The 22,045-nt window shown below is 49.0% G+C and overlaps 3 protein-coding genes across 6 annotated transcripts; all 3 read right to left on the reverse strand.

The window, feature by feature from the left end:
- Positions 1-3,001: 3,001 nt before the first annotated feature.
- On the reverse strand, positions 3,002-19,481 carry LOC132086139 (cell division cycle protein 20 homolog). The gene is made up of 11 exons (XM_059491606.1): positions 19,405-19,481; positions 8,340-8,461; positions 7,648-7,793; positions 6,919-7,015; positions 6,030-6,158; positions 5,478-5,674; positions 5,059-5,153; positions 4,012-4,243; positions 3,777-3,902; positions 3,488-3,605; positions 3,002-3,180 (listed from the first exon to the last, which is right to left on the reverse strand). Exons 1-11 carry the CDS (start codon positions 19,479-19,481, stop codon positions 3,002-3,004), a joined length of 1,518 nt encoding a protein of 505 aa, XP_059347589.1.
- Positions 12,052-15,582, reverse strand: LOC132086095 (uncharacterized). Its single transcript, XM_059491554.1, has one exon. The coding sequence runs from the start codon at positions 15,580-15,582 to the stop codon at positions 12,052-12,054; it is 3,531 nt and encodes a 1,176-aa protein (XP_059347537.1).
- On the reverse strand, positions 15,296-18,865 carry LOC132086201 (uncharacterized). 4 transcript variants are annotated; one of them, XM_059491679.1, is made up of 3 exons: positions 18,622-18,865; positions 17,280-18,185; positions 15,296-16,873 (listed from the first exon to the last, which is right to left on the reverse strand). In XM_059491679.1, the coding sequence occupies exon 3, from the start codon at positions 16,807-16,809 to the stop codon at positions 15,625-15,627; it is 1,185 nt and encodes a 394-aa protein (XP_059347662.1). In that variant the 5' UTR covers positions 16,810-16,873; positions 17,280-18,185; positions 18,622-18,865; the 3' UTR covers positions 15,296-15,624. The 4 variants fall into 4 exon arrangements, with proteins under 4 accessions (XP_059347662.1, XP_059347664.1, XP_059347663.1 ...); XM_059491681.1 differs by lacking the exon at positions 18,622-18,865 and having other exon boundaries at positions 17,280-17,449; positions 17,548-17,737; XM_059491680.1 differs by lacking the exon at positions 18,622-18,865 and having other exon boundaries at positions 17,280-18,347.
- Positions 19,482-22,045: the final 2,564 nt, after the last annotated feature.

The following is a 22,045-nucleotide window of genomic DNA, read 5'->3' on the forward strand; positions in this document are numbered from 1 at the left end:
GCCATGGCACTTGGTAATTAATATGCTGTCATGCTGTGAACTGAATTCACACCTTACAGGGCTGTGTTCACTGGGCCTGCTGGATCAGTGCCCACTTCCTTCCTCTGCTCCTCCTCACTCCAGGACTGTAAGAGACCAGCATGGGGTCAAAGACCCTGCAGTATCATTACCCTCTGGTAATGCTCAGAGGTCCTCTAAGGGCTGTGTAATGCACAGCATCTGGGTGTGGGGCATGTGCTAAGGAGAATAAAAGAGTCTGTGAGAAAGCTGAGCTGCTCTTACATGGGACTGAAAAAATGACAGGAACTTTTTGGCATATAAAGCTTTCCTTCCAGGTCAGGGACCAGGGAAGGCCTAATCAGCTGCGGCCCTACAGGGCAAGTCTGTGCTAACTCCCAGCACCAAGTGCAGGGCTGTGGGACAGGGCTCCTACGACAGCAGCACAGCTCTGTGCAAGAGCCCAGCCTTGCATCTGGGTTCCTGCCTGCTTCCCCTTTAGAGACAGCTGTGGTCTGAGGATTTGTGTCTGAGGGAGAGCTCCATCCTTGGACCTCCTGACCTTTCCCAAGTGGCCAAATGGGGCTGCACCAGCAGCACTGCTGGGAAGGTGCTGGCTCAGTGGCTGTTTTTTGAGACTGTGCCCCCCATATCAGCTTTATGTGTGTGTGTGGGGGGGGTGCTCTGGTGGGTGTGGTTACACACTCACTGGCCTTGGCAGAGCACAAGTTGGAACCTTTGAAGGTTCCAGCTGCTGTAAGGCTCAGGAGGCAGAGCTGGTGCTAGGCACAGTGTGGCACTGTGCTGAGGGAAAGGTGAAAACAGTTAATAATCCACCCTCAGCTAATCACTGAGGGGTGATGGGAGGCACAGGCTTGGTGAAGCAGCTTTGTACAGGCCAAGGTGCTTATCAGCTGTGCAGTGTCCCCAGCAGCCCCTGGCACTGCTGGTGCAGCTGAAGGACAGGCTTGATGGGTCTGGTGCAGCCCCACAACCTCAGACACTGCGGCTCCACCGTGCAAAGCAGCATGGCTGAGCTGGTTGTTGGTCAGGTAAGGGCTCAAATATATTTCCTGCAACTTGCTCCAGCACAGTTCAGCCTGGAAAAAAGGCATTTTTCCAAGTGTAGGGGAGTCAAGCTCCAATAAATGTCAGCTGAGCCCTGCTGCTTGCTCCCTTGCATGAAGCCTCAGTGAGGCACCAGGGCCTCCTGTCAGCAGGAGTGGAAGGGAGATCAGAGTTGTTGGAAGAATACGTGACTGAAGGCTGAGCACAGGGTTGGTGGTGCTTTGCGTGGCTCTTGCATGACATGCAGGCTGGCTGTGGCAGTGTAAGCCAACCTTTTGTTTTGCATCAGGCTTTATGCCAGAGCCAGCCCCTTTCCAGCCTTTGGGGTGGATACAGCTGTTGCTCTGTATTTCCCTCCCACCTTTTTTTTCCAACAGCTATTCTACTCCAGCACCATAGGCAGGCAGTGATGGCTGCCTGTAGCTAACAAGACAAACTGAGATCCGCCTGCAGAGCCATAGGAAGGTGTCCCTGGGCTTGTGAGACAGGCCAGGACTGTGGAGAGTCTGGTTCTAGCATGGCTTAAAGAAAGAGGCCATGAAGGTATACAGTTGAGGGAAAAGTAAAAGGTAGTTGTAAAGCATTTCCCAGGCTTGATTCTATAAATAATTAGGCTCTTGTTGCGGTGTGCTGTAAACTTCCTTCCCCAGGTGTGCCTATACCTCTCTCCCTTCCCCCTTGCCCCCATGCTGAGTGAGTCCTGTCAATCAGGCTTAACATTCCAGCAAGGCGTCGTGTGGTTGGTCAAGTTCAAAGGATGCCCCTCAGGCCTGGGGGTCATTGGCCTGTCTGGGTGTCATCTTCCCCTGAGACCCTGCCCCTCTCACCTGGTTGGTGGCTCACCTGTACCTCCCCTCCCCCTGTCCCTGAGCTTAAAAGGTGAATCAGAGCATGCGGCTGGGATTCTGTTGGAGCAGTTGCTCACGTTCAGACCTCTGTAACCATGGAATGAACCTCTGGACATTAAACCCTCCAGCAGAATTCATCCTTTTTCTCTTCACCATCACCTGAAGCTCTCCTCCTGAGGTAAACGGGGTTCCTAACAAGCCTGGACTTGTTCAGTGCCCAGCTGCAATCTCCAGCAAGCCAAGGTATCTCTGGGGTGATACACCGCAGTTGCTGCCTTTGGCCCAGCAGCAAGGGTCAGACTGGCCCAGGCACAATCTAACTGGTAATATTGGGATTCCTATTCCAATAGGCTCTCTCAAGCACCACTTTATAAACAATAAGATTCTCAGACAGTCTTCCCATAACAGGCAAAACACTCTGTCCTTGGGCTCTCTGGGAACTGATAGCTGCTCTGGGAACAGATATGAACATTTTGAGAACTTTTCATATCACAGTGAGAACACTGGTCCTGTTTTCAATAAACAAACCACAGGTATTGTAAAACAAAAGGAGGGGTTAGAGTTTTCTCTGTTAACCTATCGTGAGCTTGGATTTTGCAATATGCATGAAGTTAATTAACACTGTTATATAAAGTGGCTGATTTAATCAATAAATCGAAGTCAATGCTGATCAACGACAAGGTGGGTTGGCTTCCTTTGCTTTCAACACAGGACAACACAAACTGAGGCCACAGCCATGCTGTGCTTTCAGTTGAGCCTGTGGTGGAGCTGCTGTGCTTGTAGTCAGTCATAGATGGGACAGGTGGCATATCTATCTTAGCTGGGACAGAAACAGAAGTAAAGCCCTTGCACAGCATCCTTCTGCTAGGCTGTGCTAAGCTCAGGGGCCTCTAAACTGGCCCTTAAGACCTAGGTCTGCACTCCTTGCCCAGATCCCCAGCCTCAGGGAGGACTTGGGTTTAGGAGCCATGGCTTTTTCTTCCATCAGACTCCTTTAAGAAAAAGTCAAGTTAAGCAGTTTATTAACATTTAAAATACTGTACAGCATTTAAACCAAATATCCTCCTCCCCACAACAATCCCGTGCTCTCAGTGAATGCTCTGTTGAAGAATACCACTTTTGGCACTGTTTGCCTTCTCTTTCTCCTTCTTTTTTATGGGATCCATGTCAAAACAGCTCCAGACCAGCACTTTTTTATCAGCAGCTGCTGAGGCCACTGATCTACCATCAGGGCTCATGGTCAGGGTCAAGATTCTATCAGTATGACCTGAGGAGGAGAAGGAATGTGCAATCAGGGCTGAGCTGATCAGCACATGCACATTTACTCCCGTATGCTCCCATGAGCCCTGCCAGCTTGCACAGCTGTCTCCCCACTGGCTGTGGCAGCATGATTTCAGACCCCAAGCATACACTTGGATCAATGGTATCTCTTCCACAGCCCCGTGGGCATGCTTTACTCCTAGCAGCATGGCCCCGGATACTGTCCTGTATCAGTGATGCTGCAGGCTCAAACCAAGGAGTGCAGCTGTCTTCAACCTCTAACAGCCCTCCCCACCCAGGCCCTGTCCATCTACCTTGCAGCTCTGTAACCTTGGTCATTGTTGGATAGTTCCGTATAATCAGCTCATTCTGTGTGAAACCATGGGCTGAAATCAGCTCCTTGTAGCTGGTGGACCACAGGATAGAAGAGACCTGCAAAGAGGCAGTAACACAGGTGAGACAAGGTGCATGTGCTGATGCTCACCACTCAGAGGCGAGCATGGTCCCCCTCCTTCCCTGTGCCTCTGGGCCTGAGGAGCCAGCAGCTCTGTGTAGGTGTGCTGCCAGAAGGTGTTTGTCTCCAAGCTGGTGTTCATATCTCACATGGGAGCGGGTATCAACAGCACTGAGGCGGTCGCCAGAACACACGTTCCAGATGCAGATATGTCTGTCAATAGTGCTACCTCCAGTGGCTAGAACATTCATCCACCATGGGCACCACGCCACAGCCTGAAAGAGGAGAGTTCATTTTAAAACATACAAGAGGCAACCTGCACCCAGCCAGTGCTGCATGCCTGCCTTGCACACACATATCCACCCGTGGCAGCTCTGTGGTCACCTTGACAGCACCCTGGTGGTGAGTGAAGGTCTGCAGAGGAGCAAAGTCACCACCCCCACCTTGGGTGCATGGCCAGACGTTCACCAGACTGTCATTGCCACCACTGGCCAGGTAGCGGCCATCCAGAGACCATTTGAGTCCGCACACCTCCTCTGTGTGGCCAGCAAGGGTGGCCACGTGATGCTCAGCCACTCGGACATCGTGGTGATGGATGTGCCCAGTCCGTGCACCACTGCAGAGAGAAGAGAAGGTTTGCAGGGTCAGGCTGCACATTTTCACTCAAATCCATTTCTGTTGTTGCAAGACTGCTATACCTGCCACTGGGTTTCAACCAGTGTTACCAGCCACACAGGTCTGTTGGTGTGAGTGAAACACCCACACAAGCTCTTTACAACTTCAGCACAAATTGCAATACAGGAAAGAGGCCTTCTCCTCACAGCCCTGTCGGGAGTTTAGTTCAAGCATGGCTTAAAGAAAAAGGCCACGAAGCCATGCAGCTGAGAGAAAAGTAACAGGTAGCTGTGAAGCAGTTTCAAAGCAGCTTCCAGCCTGACTTCTATAAACAATTAGTCTCTCTCAGGCATCCTTGTATAAACAATAAAGTTCTCAGGCAGTCTTCCCATAACAAAGGTAACATCCTCTCTGGGAAAAGATGGCACCCTGGGAACAGTTATGGAAGTTTTGGGAACCGTTCGTGTCACAGTGAGAACACTGATTTTGTTTGATGTAAACAATCAACGGTATTGTAAAACAAAAGGAGTGGTTAGAGTTTTCTCTGTTAGCCTATCATAAAGCTGTATTTTGGAATATGCATGAAGTTCGTTAACACTATTATTTAAGGTGACGGATCGATCAATAAAGTCGGAGTTCGATGCATTATAGGATGGTCGTTCTCCCCCTCACTTCAACACAGCCCCAACAGATAAGGCTGAGTAAGAATCCCAAGCCAGGACAAACTTCTCTCTGCCATCCCTAACCCATGCCACACATAGATTGAGGGATAGGAGTTTGCAACAATTGGAAACTGCCCTTGACCCACTGTTTTACCTGGAGAGGATGTAGCTGTTCCAGCTGAGGGCTCCCATACGGCCATAATGGCTGGTCATGGTTCGGAGACATCTCAGCGGCTGAACGTCCCATAGCTGGAGAGGCAAAGCAAAAAGTTCTTCAGAAGAAACCCAATCCTGTTTCTATGCCCTAGGAACCTCACTGCACAGGCTCTCTCAGCTTTCTTAGTAAGGGAACAGAGAAAATGTGTATCTCATGACTATAGCACAGAAGGTAACGCTACTTATCAGAAAACCCCCAAACCAAACCCTGCCTTGCACACTGGGCAGTTCCACCCCACACCAGGGAAGACAAATCAGATGCATGGCATCCTTTCTCTGCCAGCCAAGGTTTTGTCCCCAGGCCCCACAGTTCTGTCAATCCCTAGAAAACACCTCTAGTTTTAGTCCTGCATTCACCTGAACCTCAGCACTACTTGTGCCAACAGCAAGGTAGTCTCCATCTTTAATCCACGACACAGAGGAAATGTAAATATCTGGATGCTCCATCTGCAGCAGGGGGGTAAGCTTCCTGGTACCGTAACTCCACAGATAAACGGTGTCGTCCAGAGCCACTGCCAGGAAGTTCTGGGAGCTCCAGTCTATGAGATTCAGACCTACAATTTGAAAGAGCAATGCAGGTCACACCGTGCTTGGCTAGAGAGCCCTGCCCTTCACCTGTGCTGACGCAGCAGTTGTGGGTGCACATGTGCACACACACACGTACAGGTGAGGGGCAGGCTTCTCAGTGTCACTATGCCCAGCTGCTGGGGCCAGGTACCCTGCCCCAAGGCATCTACACAGTACCCTAGACTACTGTCCCTGTAAGGCCACACAGGGACACTCCAGAAGGGGTCTGTGCTAGCCTGGGTACACAAAATAATACAGACAACCCAGTTAGACTGTCCTAGGAACAGCAATCCAGCGCAGAATGTTCTGGATGCCCAGCACTCAACCCTGCAGCCTACTTACAGTAGTCGTCGTGGATGTCTGGTGCATCCAAGACCCATTCTGGATTTGAGGGAATATATCTGCTCTTCTTCCTGCTGAATCCAGGTGCCATTTTCTGATTGTAGAGCACGTTCAGGTTATTCTGATAGCCTGTGTGCAGGGGAACAGGTTTGTTAACCTGAGTTAGTTTCCTCCCAGCTGAGTGCTGCTCATCCAACTAGGAATCCCTTGGAGTGAAAATAAAGTCCTAAGAGAAACACTCACAAGCCTGCAGTGCACTAAAATCCCTGGCAGTATGAACTGCTAAACAGGGGTGAGCTACAATTTCCTCATTCATGGAAACAAATTTAACAAACACTTGGGTTTTTGAATCCCATTATATTTAGTTGCAGTTTAAGCTAGAAAGTGCACAGCAGAGAGTTTGATGCTCTTACAGACTTCATGAAGGTTTGGAACCTGCAGTACAGGTGACTGTCACTGACATCTTTTCATAAAAATCCTTTCTTTAGGATTTTTCCCCCTTCTGAGAAGCTGTGACCTCAGAAACAAAATGTAAACAATGGTTATCTGCTGCTGTGGGATGCAACAGGTGCATAATATATATCATAAAAGAATAAATCAAGCCTTCTGAACATGAGGTCAAGATTCTTGTCTCTCTCTTCACCCTGAAGACCCTTGCAAGCCCTGTAACAGGTGACCAACTGGCAGTCATAGCAACTTTCCTAAATAAATTCTCTGTAACTGTTATGCCCTCCCTCGACCTCAGGAACCTTAAGAAAGGAGACTCCAGCCAGTGCAGCTCTCAGAAACCAGTTGATTTCTCCTGTGACCACACACAGAGCCTCTGTGTTGCTGTTCCCCTGACCTGATCTCTCCTGCTGATTCAGCTCACACAGAGCCTGTATCATACCTTCTGGAGCATTCTGTGCTTTTCCTCTGAGGTGGAGGATCTTTGCCTCTTCTACATCAAAACCATTCAGATTCACTGCCCAGGCTTTCTGTTGCTCCTGCAGAGACAAATCACCCTCAGTGCAATGCATTTAAAACAATTCCCACACTGCAATTTAAACAGACACCTAAGTCCCCTTCTCTTAGAATCTGAAGATGTTTGCCTGTGCTGCAAGGGTCAGTCACACAGAGGCAGGTCAAAGCAGTTTTTCCTCAGACTTTCATACATCGTCCTGCTCACATTTTCACACAATGGCAAATTCAGTGTCATTGCCAGTGGGAAAAAGCCACAGCCACAAAGTGACCAAATGCTTCACAAACAGATTTCAGAACACAGTGTAAAACATTCCAGAAGTGTTCCCTGTGGAGATGTTGTCCTAGAATAGCTACCACCAGCAGTTTCCCTTTGCATAGGCTCACAGCTTTGTGTTTTTGTTGCCTGCTACATTTTAAAGCCTTATTAGTCAAAAGCTAAAATTTGCTATCAGAAGCAGCATAGCCTTAGAGTGCATGGCAGTCTCTACAGCTTCAATCTCATCCTAGGCTCCTGAAGCCCAGAGCTGCAAGTAGTGATGGCTGGGACTTGTCAGTCCCGTGTGCCCACTTGATAGAACCTATAGTTTACTGCTCTGTAAAGGGGCAGGAAGGAGTAGCGGTTGTTGAAGCGATTGTAACTTAGCAACATGCTCACCTTCTTGGTAGGGGAATCCTCAGCAGGGTCATTCTCTTTGGTTAGGAGGAAATTTGCCATCTCCATCTGCATAGTGCTGCATTTGGGAATGTAGCGATCCCCCCCAGCCTTTGTGGGGTAGCTTTGAATTTTGGATCCAGATTTACCTGCATTCACATATGAAAATATTGTCTTACAGCTATTTAACAGCCTGTATTAGAGCTTTCACGGGAGCAAACCCAACACTCTTCCACATCACACCCACCAGACAAGTAGGACTCTGAGGTCTCATGCCACCCAGTCACAACTAACTTATATTTTCCTCCCTGCCACCAAGTTGGTTAGGGACAGTGTGGTGCAACTCCTTGGGTCTAGTGCAACAATTCCAGAGTCCAGAGATAAGGGGAAGATACAAAAACGCTCACAGGATGTAAAGCTGTCAGCTGACAGTCCCGCTCACACTCGTCCTAGCATACAGCTGTGCCAGCAAGGCTCAGCTGGGCAAACAGCAGCTGGCCAGCTCCAGTGCTCAGAGCTCTGCCCCTCATGCTGCCAAGGAGGTGGGTGGCTGTCAGGAGCACAGCCCACCTCCTCCTGCCTGAGCAGCAGCCGGTAGGGCAGCGTGGCAGGGAGCCCAGAGCCCCGTGGCTACGGACAAGCAGCCTGGGCGAGGCTCCCGCACTCAACCTCTGCCACTGGTGGCCGGCACTCACCGGGTATCTTGGACAGCATCTTGCCGTAGCTGTGGGAGGGATTGACCAGCTTCATGGGTGACACGCCGACGGGGCTGGGCCCGGGGCCGCTCTCCTCGGCCTTGCGCTGCCATCGCGTGATGCTGAATTTTGCCCCAAAAGGCGAGAATAACTGCTTAAGAGACTCAGCCTAAGTCAGATAAGCAGGAGGTATTTTATTACGACGCGTCGGAGAAATCACGAAATGGATTTCTAAGTTCACATAGCAAAAGCAAGCCTTATATACAATTTTGGGTATAAGATTACATCAGATCAGATACATAATCATGCATATTCATATGGGGCGTGGTGTAGGCGGAGCGTGGGCGGAGCGTAGGTGGAGACATCTCTTTTGGGGAATTTTCAGGTGGTCGTTCCTGTTGCCTTCATCATAGATGGGGTCTTTCCGATGAGTCTTCCTCTTTAAACTTTTGAACCTCTTCCCTAATTTGGTTAATTCCCGGTGTACTTGGCTTGGTCTCTATAGCTTGGCAGAGTTCTTAGGGTCAGTTTGACATTGTTGGCTCTGAACATGCTTAGCCCATCAGTTCCCCCTATCCCTATCTCCTTCCTGTCCTTGTGTTTCATGCTTTAGCTGATTAATTGCTCTATGTGTTTCCTAATATTATGCCTTCTTCAAATGCCTCACATTCTATGTTTTAACTCATTATTTCTTGGAGGCTATCTGCTTTGGGGCTTCATTCCCCCCTTTTCTTATAGCTTACGAATTCTTTCGTCAAGTTCTGGTCTCACAGGACACTGATAGGCTCGTGCCATTGCCCAAATCATTTGGGTCCTCTTCATTATGCCCCTTAGTCTCCACCACAAGCAAATGTTTGTAAGAGTTAGTAATAGCAAGGCCATAATTACTACTAGCATTGGGTGCACTAGGTAATGGAAGACCTGTGTAGCCGTTGGGGAGTATCCTGTAAAGATGTCCCACCAGTGATGCTGGCCTACTTGTTCTACTTCGGTCAGGACGTTCTTTATCCTTTCTGAATTGTGTTCTATCTGCCATACCATTCGTTTAGTTGTTTGATTCACCTTTTGCACCAATTTCTTTACTTCAGGGTGTGCAAGCATTGCTTTGAGAATTTTGACGTCCATCCCTATTTGTAATTTCGGTATCTCTTGATATAGGTTGAAATTTGCGTTAATTAGCTGTTGGGTAGTTATTGGGACAGTGTAATGAAAATCACAACCTATGATCTTGGTAAAGTTGCATGCACAAAAGTTAGTATTGTTAGTCTCTGCTAGGCAATTATCTATAGTGACATTGTCACAAGCTGTCCTTACGCAAGCACACCCATTTCCTATATAATAAACTTGTGATTGTGTTTTATCATGCGGAAGCATTTCTAAGGTGCATACACTATTTTCAGCATCTAAGCATAAATCTTCGGCTTCTACCACAGCATTTTCGCAAACATAGCCTAATTGTCCTCTAGGGATGCATGCTTCTGTGCTAACCGATTGCCACTTGTTTTTGGTGTAATCATAACTGGCCCAAACGTTATGGTTTATTGGCCTGACAATGACATCTTGATGCATCGTCCCTAAAGTGAGGATGGGAAAGATACCTCTTTCCTCTGCCGCACTAATGGTGAGGACATAAGCTTCAACGTGTTCTCGTTGAGGTTCGTAAGTGAAGTTTACTAACTGCCACCAAGCTTGATGGTCCCTTTCAAATCGTGTAGTATGATTGTCCTTTAGTATTGTTTCCCTTATTTCTTGAGGTAATATACCTGCCGTTCCTTCTCTCATTATTCCTGCCGCTACCGACTGTACCCATTGTTGCGTCTGAGAGCATTGGATAGCGAGTGCAATGTCTTTGCCAAGCTCCCCTGTGTAGTTAGCGAGCTTCACAAAATCCTCTGCAGTGTGGTTCGCTACCATGGTTAGTAATTTCACCACTAGCGATTGTGTTTCAGCTAATGTAAGCATGGATGTACTGAGAGGCACCTTAAGCTTTCCTAAGCTCGATGTGACGGTACTTAATTTGTTTACTAATACCTCTTGATCTATTGTGTTTACTATGCCAAATCCGGTGCCAATCCACCCACTTAGATCTCTTTTTGTTTTTCTGTGATGAGACCTTGTCGCTAGCCATGCATTCCATCCCTTAAGGCTTTGCTGTATAAATGGTCGGCAATCCTTTTGCAAATAAGTAATATCGGTGTGAATGTTCATTTGCACCTTTTTCAGGGAATAAGTGGGGTCTAACAATAATTTTAGTTCGTTAGATTTTCTTATCACCTGAGGCCCTATAAAGGTTAGGTTGTGTACTGCTTTACACTCCACTGGTAGGGTGGTTTCTTGAGGCAAGTCTAGATCTGGATACAATGGGATCACGTCTTCTGGTAATTGTATCCTATAATCGACAGCACGCCCGAGAGCACGCCCGAGGGAGCTAATATCCTGTCCCAGTGTTTTCAACTCCCTTTCACATGTGAACGTCATTGACTGATCCAATCTAAATGCCATCTCACACAGTGCTTTTCCTCCCTCAGGACCACTAGATATTACAATTTCTCCCGGAGAATGGAGAAGGGGGTGAGGGTCATAGGTTATGTTTTGAGGGCGTAGCTCCCCAAGTGAATCTTCTCTATAAATCACCCCCTTTATCGGTTGTTGTGATCCAGGTGGATCCTCCCTGAAGTCGCTCCACTGACACGAAATTGGGCCCTTTTGCTGGATCCAAACTGTGGGCCTGCCTATTTTCACTGGACTAAAGGTAATTAGGTTATGTTTAAAGGCTGGCATCAAGGGTTTAATTGTTAATACTAGCCGCCTTGTTTTCCCTTCCTCTGGGTCGAGTTCTCGACACCCAATTTGGACTTGGTCTCCCTTGTATGCTACCATGGAGGGCTGATCCCATACCTCACTTGCATATGGCTGATTGTTTCGTAAGGCGTAAACCTCGAAATAGGGCCCTCTCGTTCCCAACTCTGGGTGGATACACTGGTGCGCATGAGACCATGGGTCTATTGGGGCAGAGCCTTGGGGAAGCACTATCATTAGTCCAATGATTAGAGTTGTAAAGGTTTGGGGTGGAGTCGGGGTCATAATGTCTGGCTGTCAATTTTGTTTCTTTTGGCGTTCTTGTTGCTTGGTGTGAATTTGCTTTACTCGTAAAATAGTCTTTTCTAGTTCAGTGTCTAAATCTCTTTGTTTTTTAAAAGGTCCAATTTGGTCACTTGTTAGTGGATGTCGTGGGACAGAAGAATAGCAACGGGTCGATAAAACCTTAGAACGACTAAGTTTCAAACAATATTGTAACCAGCGGTGTACTTTCCAATGGCACCACCCTAATACAATTTGTTCGGGTGCTTCAAACAATTCCCTAGCCTCTAAAATGGGTCTGTTGGCGAATTTCTCTAAGGCCAAATAGTCGTCATTTTCCCTTGCTTCTTTGCAGCTACACTCATAACATTGGAGGTCCAGTAAACAACTTTGTACGTTCCAAAATTTTCTATCACGACCTCCACAAAGAAATCCAATTAGTCCCACACAATTTCTTTCCCCACACCCAAAACACGGCTGATCGTGAATAGGGTCCTGTGGGTCAGGTCCTTGTTGACTGTATGTTTCAACCCACCCTATCCACTGTATTGGCGTGCTACGCAATGCAGCTCTAGCTTCGGCATTAAATTCTGCTATGAGGGATAAAGGTTTTGGCAAAGTCAATGTTAGTTTATGTTGAATTCTCACGTGATCCTGCGGAGACAGCTGACTCAGAAGTCTGTACATCTAGGGCAGGTTTGATCTCCTCTTGTTTGTTTTCCGGAGCTCTCTTGACCCGTGAATAGTGGATCCACGTAGGTCGCTCCTTGATCCGAACCGCGGTGAAGGTAGTCAGCAGCACTTGGAAAGGTCCCTCCCACTTTTCTTGTAGGGGTTTTCCTAAAAGATTCTTAACATATACCCAATCACCGGGGTTAAACGGATGCAATTTGCAATCAGGTTGCTTAGGTTGGTGCTCTATCACCACAGTAGCATTCTTATCAAACTGTTTCCCCACCGTAATTACATAATCATAAATATACTGATTACCGATTTGGTCTATAACGTCCCCATTTACAACTTGCATAGCATAAGGTCTACCATACAAAATTTCAAATGGGCTTAACTTCTCTTTTGATCTTGGTTTGACTCTCAGCCTAAGCAAAGCAATAGGCAAAGCCTGATACCACTGCAAATTAGTCTCCTGGCATATTTTGGCAATTTGCTGTTTGATGAGATGATTCATCTTTTCCACTTGCCCACTGGCCTGTGGGCGATAAGGTGTGTGTAGTTGCCATTTGATTTGTAATGCTTTGCTTATTGCTCTCACCACTTTTGCACAGAAGTGTGTACCTCTATCCGAAGAAATGCTCTTTGGTACCCCAAACCGTGGAATAATTTCATTAAACAGTACTTTGGTCACTTCTCTTTCCTTATTTGTCCTACAAGGGAATGCTTCAGGCCACCCAGAAAACGTATCAGTTAGTACCAACAAATACCGAAACCCCCCTTTTCTTGGGAGTTCAGAAAAATCAATTTGCCATACTTCACCTGGGAATTTACCTCGATTTATGGCTCCTTGATGTACTTTGGTTCCTGTGTTCGGGTTATTTTTCAGACACCGCTCACACTGGGACGTAACGTGTTTTATAGTAGTAAATAATTTTGGTCCTGCTATTCTGGTCTGCAAATATTGGTAAAGCGAATCTAGGCCCCAATGGGCCTTCTCATGTTCTGTCTTCACAAACTGCCACATCACGTTTCCTGGTATCACTAACTGTCCTGTTTCTAATCGACCCCAACCATTTTCTAGTATTTTGCCCTTATTCCTTTGAATCCATCTATGATCTGATTCTTGGTAATCTGGCTGGATATTAATATCCAGCTCCCCTGGTATTAGGGCCGCTATTTCTGCTTCCCTATTTCTTGTGGCCGCCAATTTAGCTTCTGTATCTGCCTTCCTGTTCCCTATCTCTGGTATAGTGTTACCTTTCAGATGTCCTTTACAATGCATTATGGCCACTTGTGCTGGGAGTTGGACCGCCTCTAGCAATCGCAGAATCTCTTCTGCATGTTTGACTGTTTTTCCTTGTGTAGTCAATAGTCCTCTTTCTTTCCAGATGGCCCCATGAGCATGTACAACAGAGAAGGCATATTTAGAGTCTGTCCATATATTAATTTGCATGTTTTCTGCCAATTCCAGGGCTCGGGTCAGAGCTATCAGCTCTGCCTTTTGAGCTGAAGTCCCTGCAGGCAAGGGGTTTGACTCAATTACCCTTTCTGTAGTGGTGACTGCATAGCCAGCCATTCTTACTCCTTGCTTCACGAAGCTGCTGCCATCTGAGAACCAGTTGTCCGCACCTTCGAGCGGCTCTTCTTTGAGATCTGGGCGACTGGAATAGACGGCTTCAATTGTTTCCAGGCAGTCGTGTTCGATGGGTTCTGCTGGGGCTCTCCCTTCTAGAAATGAAGCTGGGTTCACAATGTTAGTTACCTGAATGGTTACGTCATCTGATTCAGCCAAGATGGCCTGGTATTTTAGGAATCTGGATGGGGACAACCAATGGTTGCCTTTCTGTTCCAGCACAGCCGACACAGTGTGAGATACTAACACAGTCATCTTTTGGCCCAGTGTGAGCTTTCTGGCCTCTTCTATGTTAATTATCACTGCAGCCACTGCCCTCAGACAGCCTGGCCATCCTTTACTTACTTCATCCAATCGCTTGGAGAAGTAGGCCACAGCTCTCTTGTGTGTTCCCAACTGCTGTGCCAGGACTCCTAGGGCCATCCCTTGTCGTTCATGGGAGAACAGCCAGAATGGTTTCGATACATCTGGGAGACCTAAAGCCGGTGCTCTCATTAGCTCCAGCTTCAACTTCTTGAAGGCCCCTTCTGCCTCGGGAGTCCAAACTAGAACATCCTTGGTTTCTTTCAACAAATCGTACAGTGGTTTAGCAAGTATCCCGTACTGGTAGATCCACAGCCGACACCAACCTGTCATCCCCAGAAAGGCGCGCAGGTCTCTCACCGTCTCTGGTTTGGGCATTTGACAGATGGCCTCTTTCCTAGCTGCTCCCAGGGATCGCTGTCCTCTGGAGACTTCGTATCCCAGGTACACTACTTCTTTTTGCACCAGCTGTGCTTTCTGTTGAGAGACTCGGTATCCACTTAAACCCAGGAAATTTAACAAGGAAATAGTCCATTCAATGCATTCTTCCTCTGTCACTGTTGCTATTAAGAGGTCATCTACGTATTGCAGAAGGGTGCCATCTCCCAGCGGCCTTTCCCACTGTTCTAATTCTTTGGCTAACTGATTCCCAAAAATCGTAGGGGAGTTCGCCCATCCTTGGGGCAATACCGTCCAGGTAAGTTGGGTCTTTCTTCCTTTATCTACAGATTCCCATTCAAAGGCAAAAATCTTTTGACTCTTGGGAGCTAAGGGAAGGCAGAAGAATGCATCTTTCAAGTCTAATACAGTGAACCAGGCCAAATTATCCTTGAGTCTAGTTAAAAGCGTGTATGGATTAGCAACTAAAGGATGTAATATCTTGGTTATTTCGTTTACTGCTCTCAAGTCCTGAACTAGTCTGTAAGCTCCATTAGGTTTCTTTACTGGCAAGATTGGTGTATTAAAATCCGATTCACATTCTACCAATAACCCCAGTTCCAAAAACCTTTTGATTATGGGCTCAATCCCCTTCCTGTCTTCTATTCTCAAAGGGTATTGTTTTCTTACCACCGGTCTTGCCCCATCTTTAAGTTCAACAACAATCGGTGCTGCTTGTTTTGATTTTCCAGGTATATCAGTAGCCCATACTAATGGGTATGCCTCGCTCAGGATTCGCTCAAAATTGTGATTCTCAGGTTTAGGTTTCACACAACTGATTGTTAGGCTTAGGGCTGTAATCAGTTGTTCTTCTTTTACTTGAAATTCAAATCTGTCCTTTTTGAACTTTATTATGGCTCCCAAGTTTTCTAGCAAGTCTCTCCCTAGTAGAGGTTTTGGCGAATTTGGCAAATACAGAAACTGGTGTATTCCCATTTGCTTCCCAATTTTGTATTTGATAGGTTTCAAAAAGTAAGCCTTTTCTGGTTGGCCTGTTGCTCCCACAACTTGTACAAATTCATCACTTTTAGGTACCAATTCTTGATTTAAAACCGAAAAGGTTGCTCCCGTATCAATCAAAAAGTCCAATTCCTTTTTACCTTCCCCTAGCTCCATTTTAACCAGTGGGTCTGCTAGGGTATGGCCCACCGGTCCCCCTCATTCACTTTCTTGCTGTGTGGTGGTAGTGGTGACCATTAACCTTCTCTTTAACTGGGGGCATTCCTGTTTCCAGTGTCCCGTCTGTAGGCAGTATGCACATTGATCTGGCCCTACTCTAGCTGGGTGGGGTTGGAACCTTCCTCCCCCTCTCACCGGGTAGCCTCTACCCCTACCCCTGGTTCCAGGTTCCGAGTGACCTGTCTTCTGAGCTGCCACTGCCACAGCCACTACTCGAGCTATCCTCCTGTCCTCCCTTTTCTTCTCCTCAACTTCTCTATTATTATATACCTTCCATGCCTCATTCAGCAAGGCCTCCAGGTTTTTATTTTCTGGATGTTCAAGCTTTTGCAATTTCTTTCTGATGTCTGGGTTACTCTGTCCCATCATTAATCCTAACAGGTGTTGTTTCCCTTCTTCCGTTGCTGGGTCCAGGGGTGTGTATTGTCTCATGGCTGCCCTAAGTCTATCCAAAAACTCTGACGGGGTCTCATCCTTTCCCTGCCTAATGTCATATAACATCGACCAATTGATAGCCTTAGGGATCGCATTACGCAAGCCCATCGCTATCAGCTTTCTGTACTGCACCAATCGTCGATAGTGCTCTTCGTTGCCCGGATCCCATTCTGGTTTACTACTGGGGAAATTATCTTCTAGTCTCCCTGATAATACTTGAGCATGTCGTTTTCCTGTTTCCAATACGAGTTCCCTTTCTGTATCTGTCAATTCTGACAACATCACCTCTATATCTTCCCAATCAATATCTAAATTCCTTGCCATTAATTCAAACCTCTTCGCTACTCCCTCTGGATTCCTCCTGAAGTTCCTTGCCTCATCCCTCCAATTGTTCAGATCACTTGTGGAGAACGGTACCTTTACCCTGGTCCTTTCTCCTACCATTGGCATAAGTTGTCGGAGAGGAGCTATTGTATGGTTCCGTTCCTCTTCTTGCTTTGCTTCCCTCCGTGCCACAGATCTGGTATAATACGAATGACTAGTCCCTTCCCCAGGATCTTCCTGTGCCTCAATGTCTTCCCTATTCTTTCTTTTCTCTTTTCTCTTTCCCTTTCCCTGTTCTTCATCTTCACCTTCTATTTCTGTTAACTCTTTTCCTACTACCCCCCTGGCATGGTTTACACAGTCCAGCCGCGCCTCGCTCTGCATCTGTCGCCTTTCTTCCCGCATCTGCCGGCGCCTATCCTGTTCCGGGCTACTGTCCTCATCTTCTGTTCCCCTTCCATCTCTCTTATCCTCTATCTGAATTATTATATTCAGCTTCTGTGAGTTGTTCTCTACCTCCCTTTCGCATGTCTCAGTGTCATTCTTCTCACTATACCTTAGCTTAGAGACGTTGCCTCCCAGTGAGTTATCCCCAGTCCTCGGTGTGCTAGTTTCTATTCTACAGGTACCTGATTTCCCAAAACCTCCACTTTTGGGTGTACTACCATCCCCATATGGACTTAGTTCGGGGAGGCTGCGTGTCTCCCCTCGACTCTCTGTTCCATGTGGGCTGCCTTCTTCCCTCTCAACTTCTAATCTGGGTGGGCTGTCAACATCCTTGTAGCTTCCCGACCCCTGTGGACTATCTGGTCCCTGCGGGCTGCTTTCCTTCTTGTCCATCCCCGATTTTAATGGACTATCCTCCTCCCAAGTGTTATCTAGTTTCTGAGGACTGTGCCCAAACTTAGATTTCCACCATCGTTCCAGCTCCTTTAAGGGGCTAGGATCCCCTTGTTCCTCCCTTGGCCTGGGAAGAGGCCCTTCCCGTCCTGGGGCGAATGGATGGTATTCCCACAGGCTTATTTCGCTCTCCTTTCCACTATCCCTTCTTGTCAATTTAAGACATTGCTGCCCAATGCTACATGCATCACAGCACCGTTCTTTAGGCTTTGAACCTTTCTTATCTTTTTCCAGGGCTAGCACTAGGGGGTCCTGAGGTGCTACATTTACCCCGCACTCTTTTTGCCACTCCGGTTTATTTCTTAGGGTAAAGAACATGTCAGCATACATCACTTCGTCCCATTTGTTAAGTCGGCGAAGGAAAAGCATCAATTGCAAAATAGTATTATAATTAGTTGTTCTCTCCGGCGGCCATTTCTCATTGTCATCTAACTTGTACAACGGCCACCACTGCGTACAATATTTAAGGAGTGTCTTTTTACTTATGTTTCCCCCCGGGATCCCTCCCAAGTCCTTCCAGTGTCTTAGGATACATCCTAAGGGGGTTTTCATATTTACGTCCTTACTCTGTTGACTTCCCATAGTTATTCCCTGTGTTGGTTTAACACTTCACACACAATTTTCAGTCGCTTTTGTCCTGGCTTCTCGCGTCGCAGCGATGCTGCGTCTCATTCACTCTCAACCATACACTCACACCTTTATAAAGGAATTCCTACCTTATGGTCTATATCAGAACAGACTGTTACCGGGTTTGGTCACGCGAGGTCACCTACAGACCGTGAGACACCAGTTTGCCAGATTCGTGCAATCGCAACCGTAGACAGTGTAACAATTGCAGGAGGTCACAATTTTCTTCCGGATATCTATCAACTTATTCTCTTCTAAAAATTATAGAGAGAGCAGCAAGATATTTTCTGTAAGATTTTGCAACAAACACATAAAACAGACACAAAAGATCACCGGCTGACAGACCTCTTCAGATAGCAGTTTCAGTTCTTAACCCTTAATTCACAGTATTACAACATCAAACACAATGTTAAAACAGTTTCCCATACAGACCAAAAAAATACCAAGATAAACAAACACTTCTTTCAGCAGGACTTTTGTCCTTTTCTCTACAAAAACAATGCCGGGAATCTCCTGGCAAACCAATGCTAGCAACAACCCTGGCAAACCAATGCTAGCAACCCAATGCTAGCAACCCAATGCTAGCAACCCAATGGGATTCGTTACCGGGGCGTCCCCCAGCTTTCCCTTCGGGCGGTCACGTCTGACCCCCGTTTCCCTACCAATAAAACCAATAAACAATTAAAATACCTCTTAATTGAAGCAGGAGATGCAGGGAACCCTCCGTCCACCAAGGCGCCAGTCCAGGGGGGGTCTCTTCTGACAAAAAATTCGTCAGGGGCGCCCAGAGAATCCCGACCCCGGACCCGGCCCGGGAGGACCTCAGGGCCCGGATCTCCTGTCTGGTCCCATCTGGGTCGCCAGAAAATGATGCCGAATTTTGCCCCAAAAGGCGAGAATAACTGCTTAAGAGACTCAGCCTAAGTCAGATAAGCAGGAGGTATTTTATTACGACGCGTCGGAGAAATCACGAAATGGATTTCTAAGTTCACATAGCAAAAGCAAGCCTTATATACAATTTTGGGTATAAGATTACATCAGATCAGATACATAATCATGCATATTCATATGGGGCGTGGTGTAGGCGGAGCGTGGGCGGAGCGTAGGTGGAGACATCTCTTTTGGGGAATTTTCAGGTGGTCGTTCCTGTTGCCTTCATCATAGATGGGGTCTTTCCGATGAGTCTTCCTCTTTAAACTTTTGAACCTCTTCCCTAATTTGGTTAATTCCCGGTGTACTTGGCTTGGTCTCTATAGCTTGGCAGAGTTCTTAGGGTCAGTTTGACATTGTTGGCTCTGAACATGCTTAGCCCATCAGTTCCCCCTATCCCTATCTCCTTCCTGTCCTTGTGTTTCATGCTTTAGCTGATTAATTGCTCTATGTGTTTCCTAATATTATGCCTTCTTCAAATGCCTCACATTCTATGTTTTAACTCATTATTTCTTGGAGGCTATCTGCTTTGGGGCTTCACGCGCAGGCGGCGCGTTCGGGAACAGCGTGTCCAGCTTCAGCAGCCTGTGCAGTTCCGCCTCGAACAGGAACTGTGCCATGGTCCTGCGGGCGGGCGGCGTTAGCCGTGCCCACCAGCCGGGCTGAGCCTACTCCGACAGGCCCCGCCGGCTTCCCCACCAACGGACCGTGCAAGCCCACCAGTCACTTCTCCCCACCAACGGACCGTGCAAGCCCACCAATGGACACCCCCCACTCTCCCCAACCGCTCCTCGGGACACTCCATCAGCCGATATGACCTCCCTCCGCTCCTCAGGGGTCCTTGAGCAGCTGGCACCTCTTCCAGCCGCTCTTTGGGGCTCCCTCCGATAAGCGACATTCTCCCTTCCCCTGCCCGCCTCACCACAGCCTCCCCGCTCGGGACTGCGCCTGCAGGCCGCCTCTCCGGCCCTGTGGCACGCTCACCTTCGCGCCGCCGCTCGCCCGCCCCGCAGCCCCGGCCCGCGCCATCGGACCCTTCACACCCAACGGCCGCGCGCTGCCCGGCGACGGCCGCGCGACGCAACGCGATCGGCTGAGCCGCGGGACGGGGTGCGGCGCTCCGCGCGTGCAGTGAGGGGGCGGGACCAGGGCGGGACCGGGGCGGGGCGTTCTTGCTGGGGCGGGGCGATCCGCGCCGGGGGCGGGGCGGCGCAGGAGGGACCAGGCGGGGGCTCGGGGGGAACAGGAGTTTATGGCGGGTGGGGGCGGTCGTGGCTGCCCGCAGCTCCCAGCCGCTCATGAGCAGGTAGGACTGGTTGGCGATGTCGGTGCTGGACAGGCGGCCCCCGGCGTGCTCCGGCGGCGGGCCCGCCTCACGCCGCGGGTCGGGCAGCACCTCCAGCAGGCAGGGCAGGACGGCCTCCTCCGGCGGCTGCTTGTTGAAGGCATGGCCTGGGGGGACACGGAGTGGACGGGGTAGGGGCTGCCCTTCGAGCTGCCCCCGGGAGCAGCTGAGCCGCCCTGCCCACCCACTCACCTGGCCATGCTTGCTGCTTTCCTGGAGGAAGCTGCCCAGAGCACGGTGCAGGTCAGGAACGGGCGGCCAGAGTTTCTGCTTCACGTTGCTGGGTACGGAGGAAGAGGCATCGAATTTACCCTCAGACTTGAGGTGCCCTAATGCCCTGTGCAAGGTGCCCAGGCTTGGTGCTGGACCCCCCCCCGCCTGCCCCCGGCACAGCCCTTTACCTGTAGAGGGAGGGAGGGAGGGAGGGGAAGGTGCAGCGCAGCCCCAGGAGCGCTGCTGAGAAGAGCAGCGGCACCACCGTAACACTGGGGATGAGCCAGCCTGCATCAGGGAGGAGGAACGCCGGAACTGTAGCCCTTCCCAGACCCACCATCTCTGAGCCCCTCGCAGCCCCCTGCCCCCTGCTCCCCTCCCCATTTCCAGCACTCTCCGCCTCTTGCCGTCAGCCGTGTGGTTCCTGCGGCCGCAGCCTCCAGCCCCGCCCCTTACCCGCATCGGCCACGGTATCAACCACAATGGGTTTGGGCCAGGCGCTCCAGCTGCCCCGGTACCAAGGCCCGCTGGGCTGGGCCCGCACCTGCGCGGGGTCGCGGGAGCCTGGCCGCAGGTCCAGGACCTTTTTCCCCGCTGCTCGTGGAACCTGCAGGACCTGCAGGGCAGAGCCGAGCCAGAGGCATGGCTGCTGTGGGCTGGCACCAAGGGGCCCGACCCCGCGCCTGCCGTGTGTCAGCAGCGGAGGGGGGCAGCGCTGCTCGGGGTATCCTGGGCAGGCCTTACCTTCCAGTCATGGCTGTTCTCCATGGCACAGCGGACCTGGTAGTCCAGCTGCTCTGCCAGCAGCTCCAGGGACGGCAGCCGCTGCAGGCTCAGCCGGCCCGGCGACACTGTTGCCTGCACAAGCTGTGGGGCATCTGTGAGCACTGCTGGTGTTGGGGATAGGCATTTGTCGCTCCTGTGAAACGGGACATGGGACACTGTGTCCCCTGTGAGCCAGGCAGGGGCTGTGGTGGCACTGGGACTCACCAGCCTGGTGCAGCCAAAAGGCTCCTTGAAGTAGCTGAGTGTGGGCAGCATGTGGGTCCTGGTGACATTCACCAGGACAGAGATGGCACTGCCAGTCTTGGGCTGGAAGGTGCAGGCATAGGTGCCCTGTGCCCCTCTGCTCACCTCCTCGCACTGTTACCGTGCATCTTCCCTGTAGCAGGAATTTAGGAAATATAGGGATCAACTTTTAAGGATTATGGAACATAGATAGCTTAGATAATAGAGGATTGTTTAGCTTAGAATAGAATGTTGTTAATTTAGGGAAGCTTTTAAATAGAAATGAAAGAATTGTCATAATAAGAATTAAGCTGTGAGAGGAAAAATCCATATTTACTCTTCAAATATGAATATTAAACCATGTAAAAATCTTAGTAACCTAAAACATGTGCCTGGTGTTCTGAAAGAAGTATGTGGCAAATTCCAGTTGTCAGTGTTGCCCCTTCCACAAAATGTTCACAGCAAATCTAGCAGCCTATTCGGAGAGCAAGAAGAAGCAATATTTGCTGTCACTTCATGTTGTACCATAGGCTTTCCTCATTGCACGCCATTTTTAAATTGCAGACTCATGCAGCCCTCTGTTTTTTTAAGAGGTGAATAATAATAATTAGCAGTATA

The sequence above is a fragment of the Ammospiza nelsoni genome, chromosome W (genome assembly GCF_027579445.1).
Source record: "Ammospiza nelsoni isolate bAmmNel1 chromosome W, bAmmNel1.pri, whole genome shotgun sequence".
NCBI lineage: Eukaryota > Metazoa > Chordata > Aves > Passeriformes > Passerellidae > Ammospiza > Ammospiza nelsoni.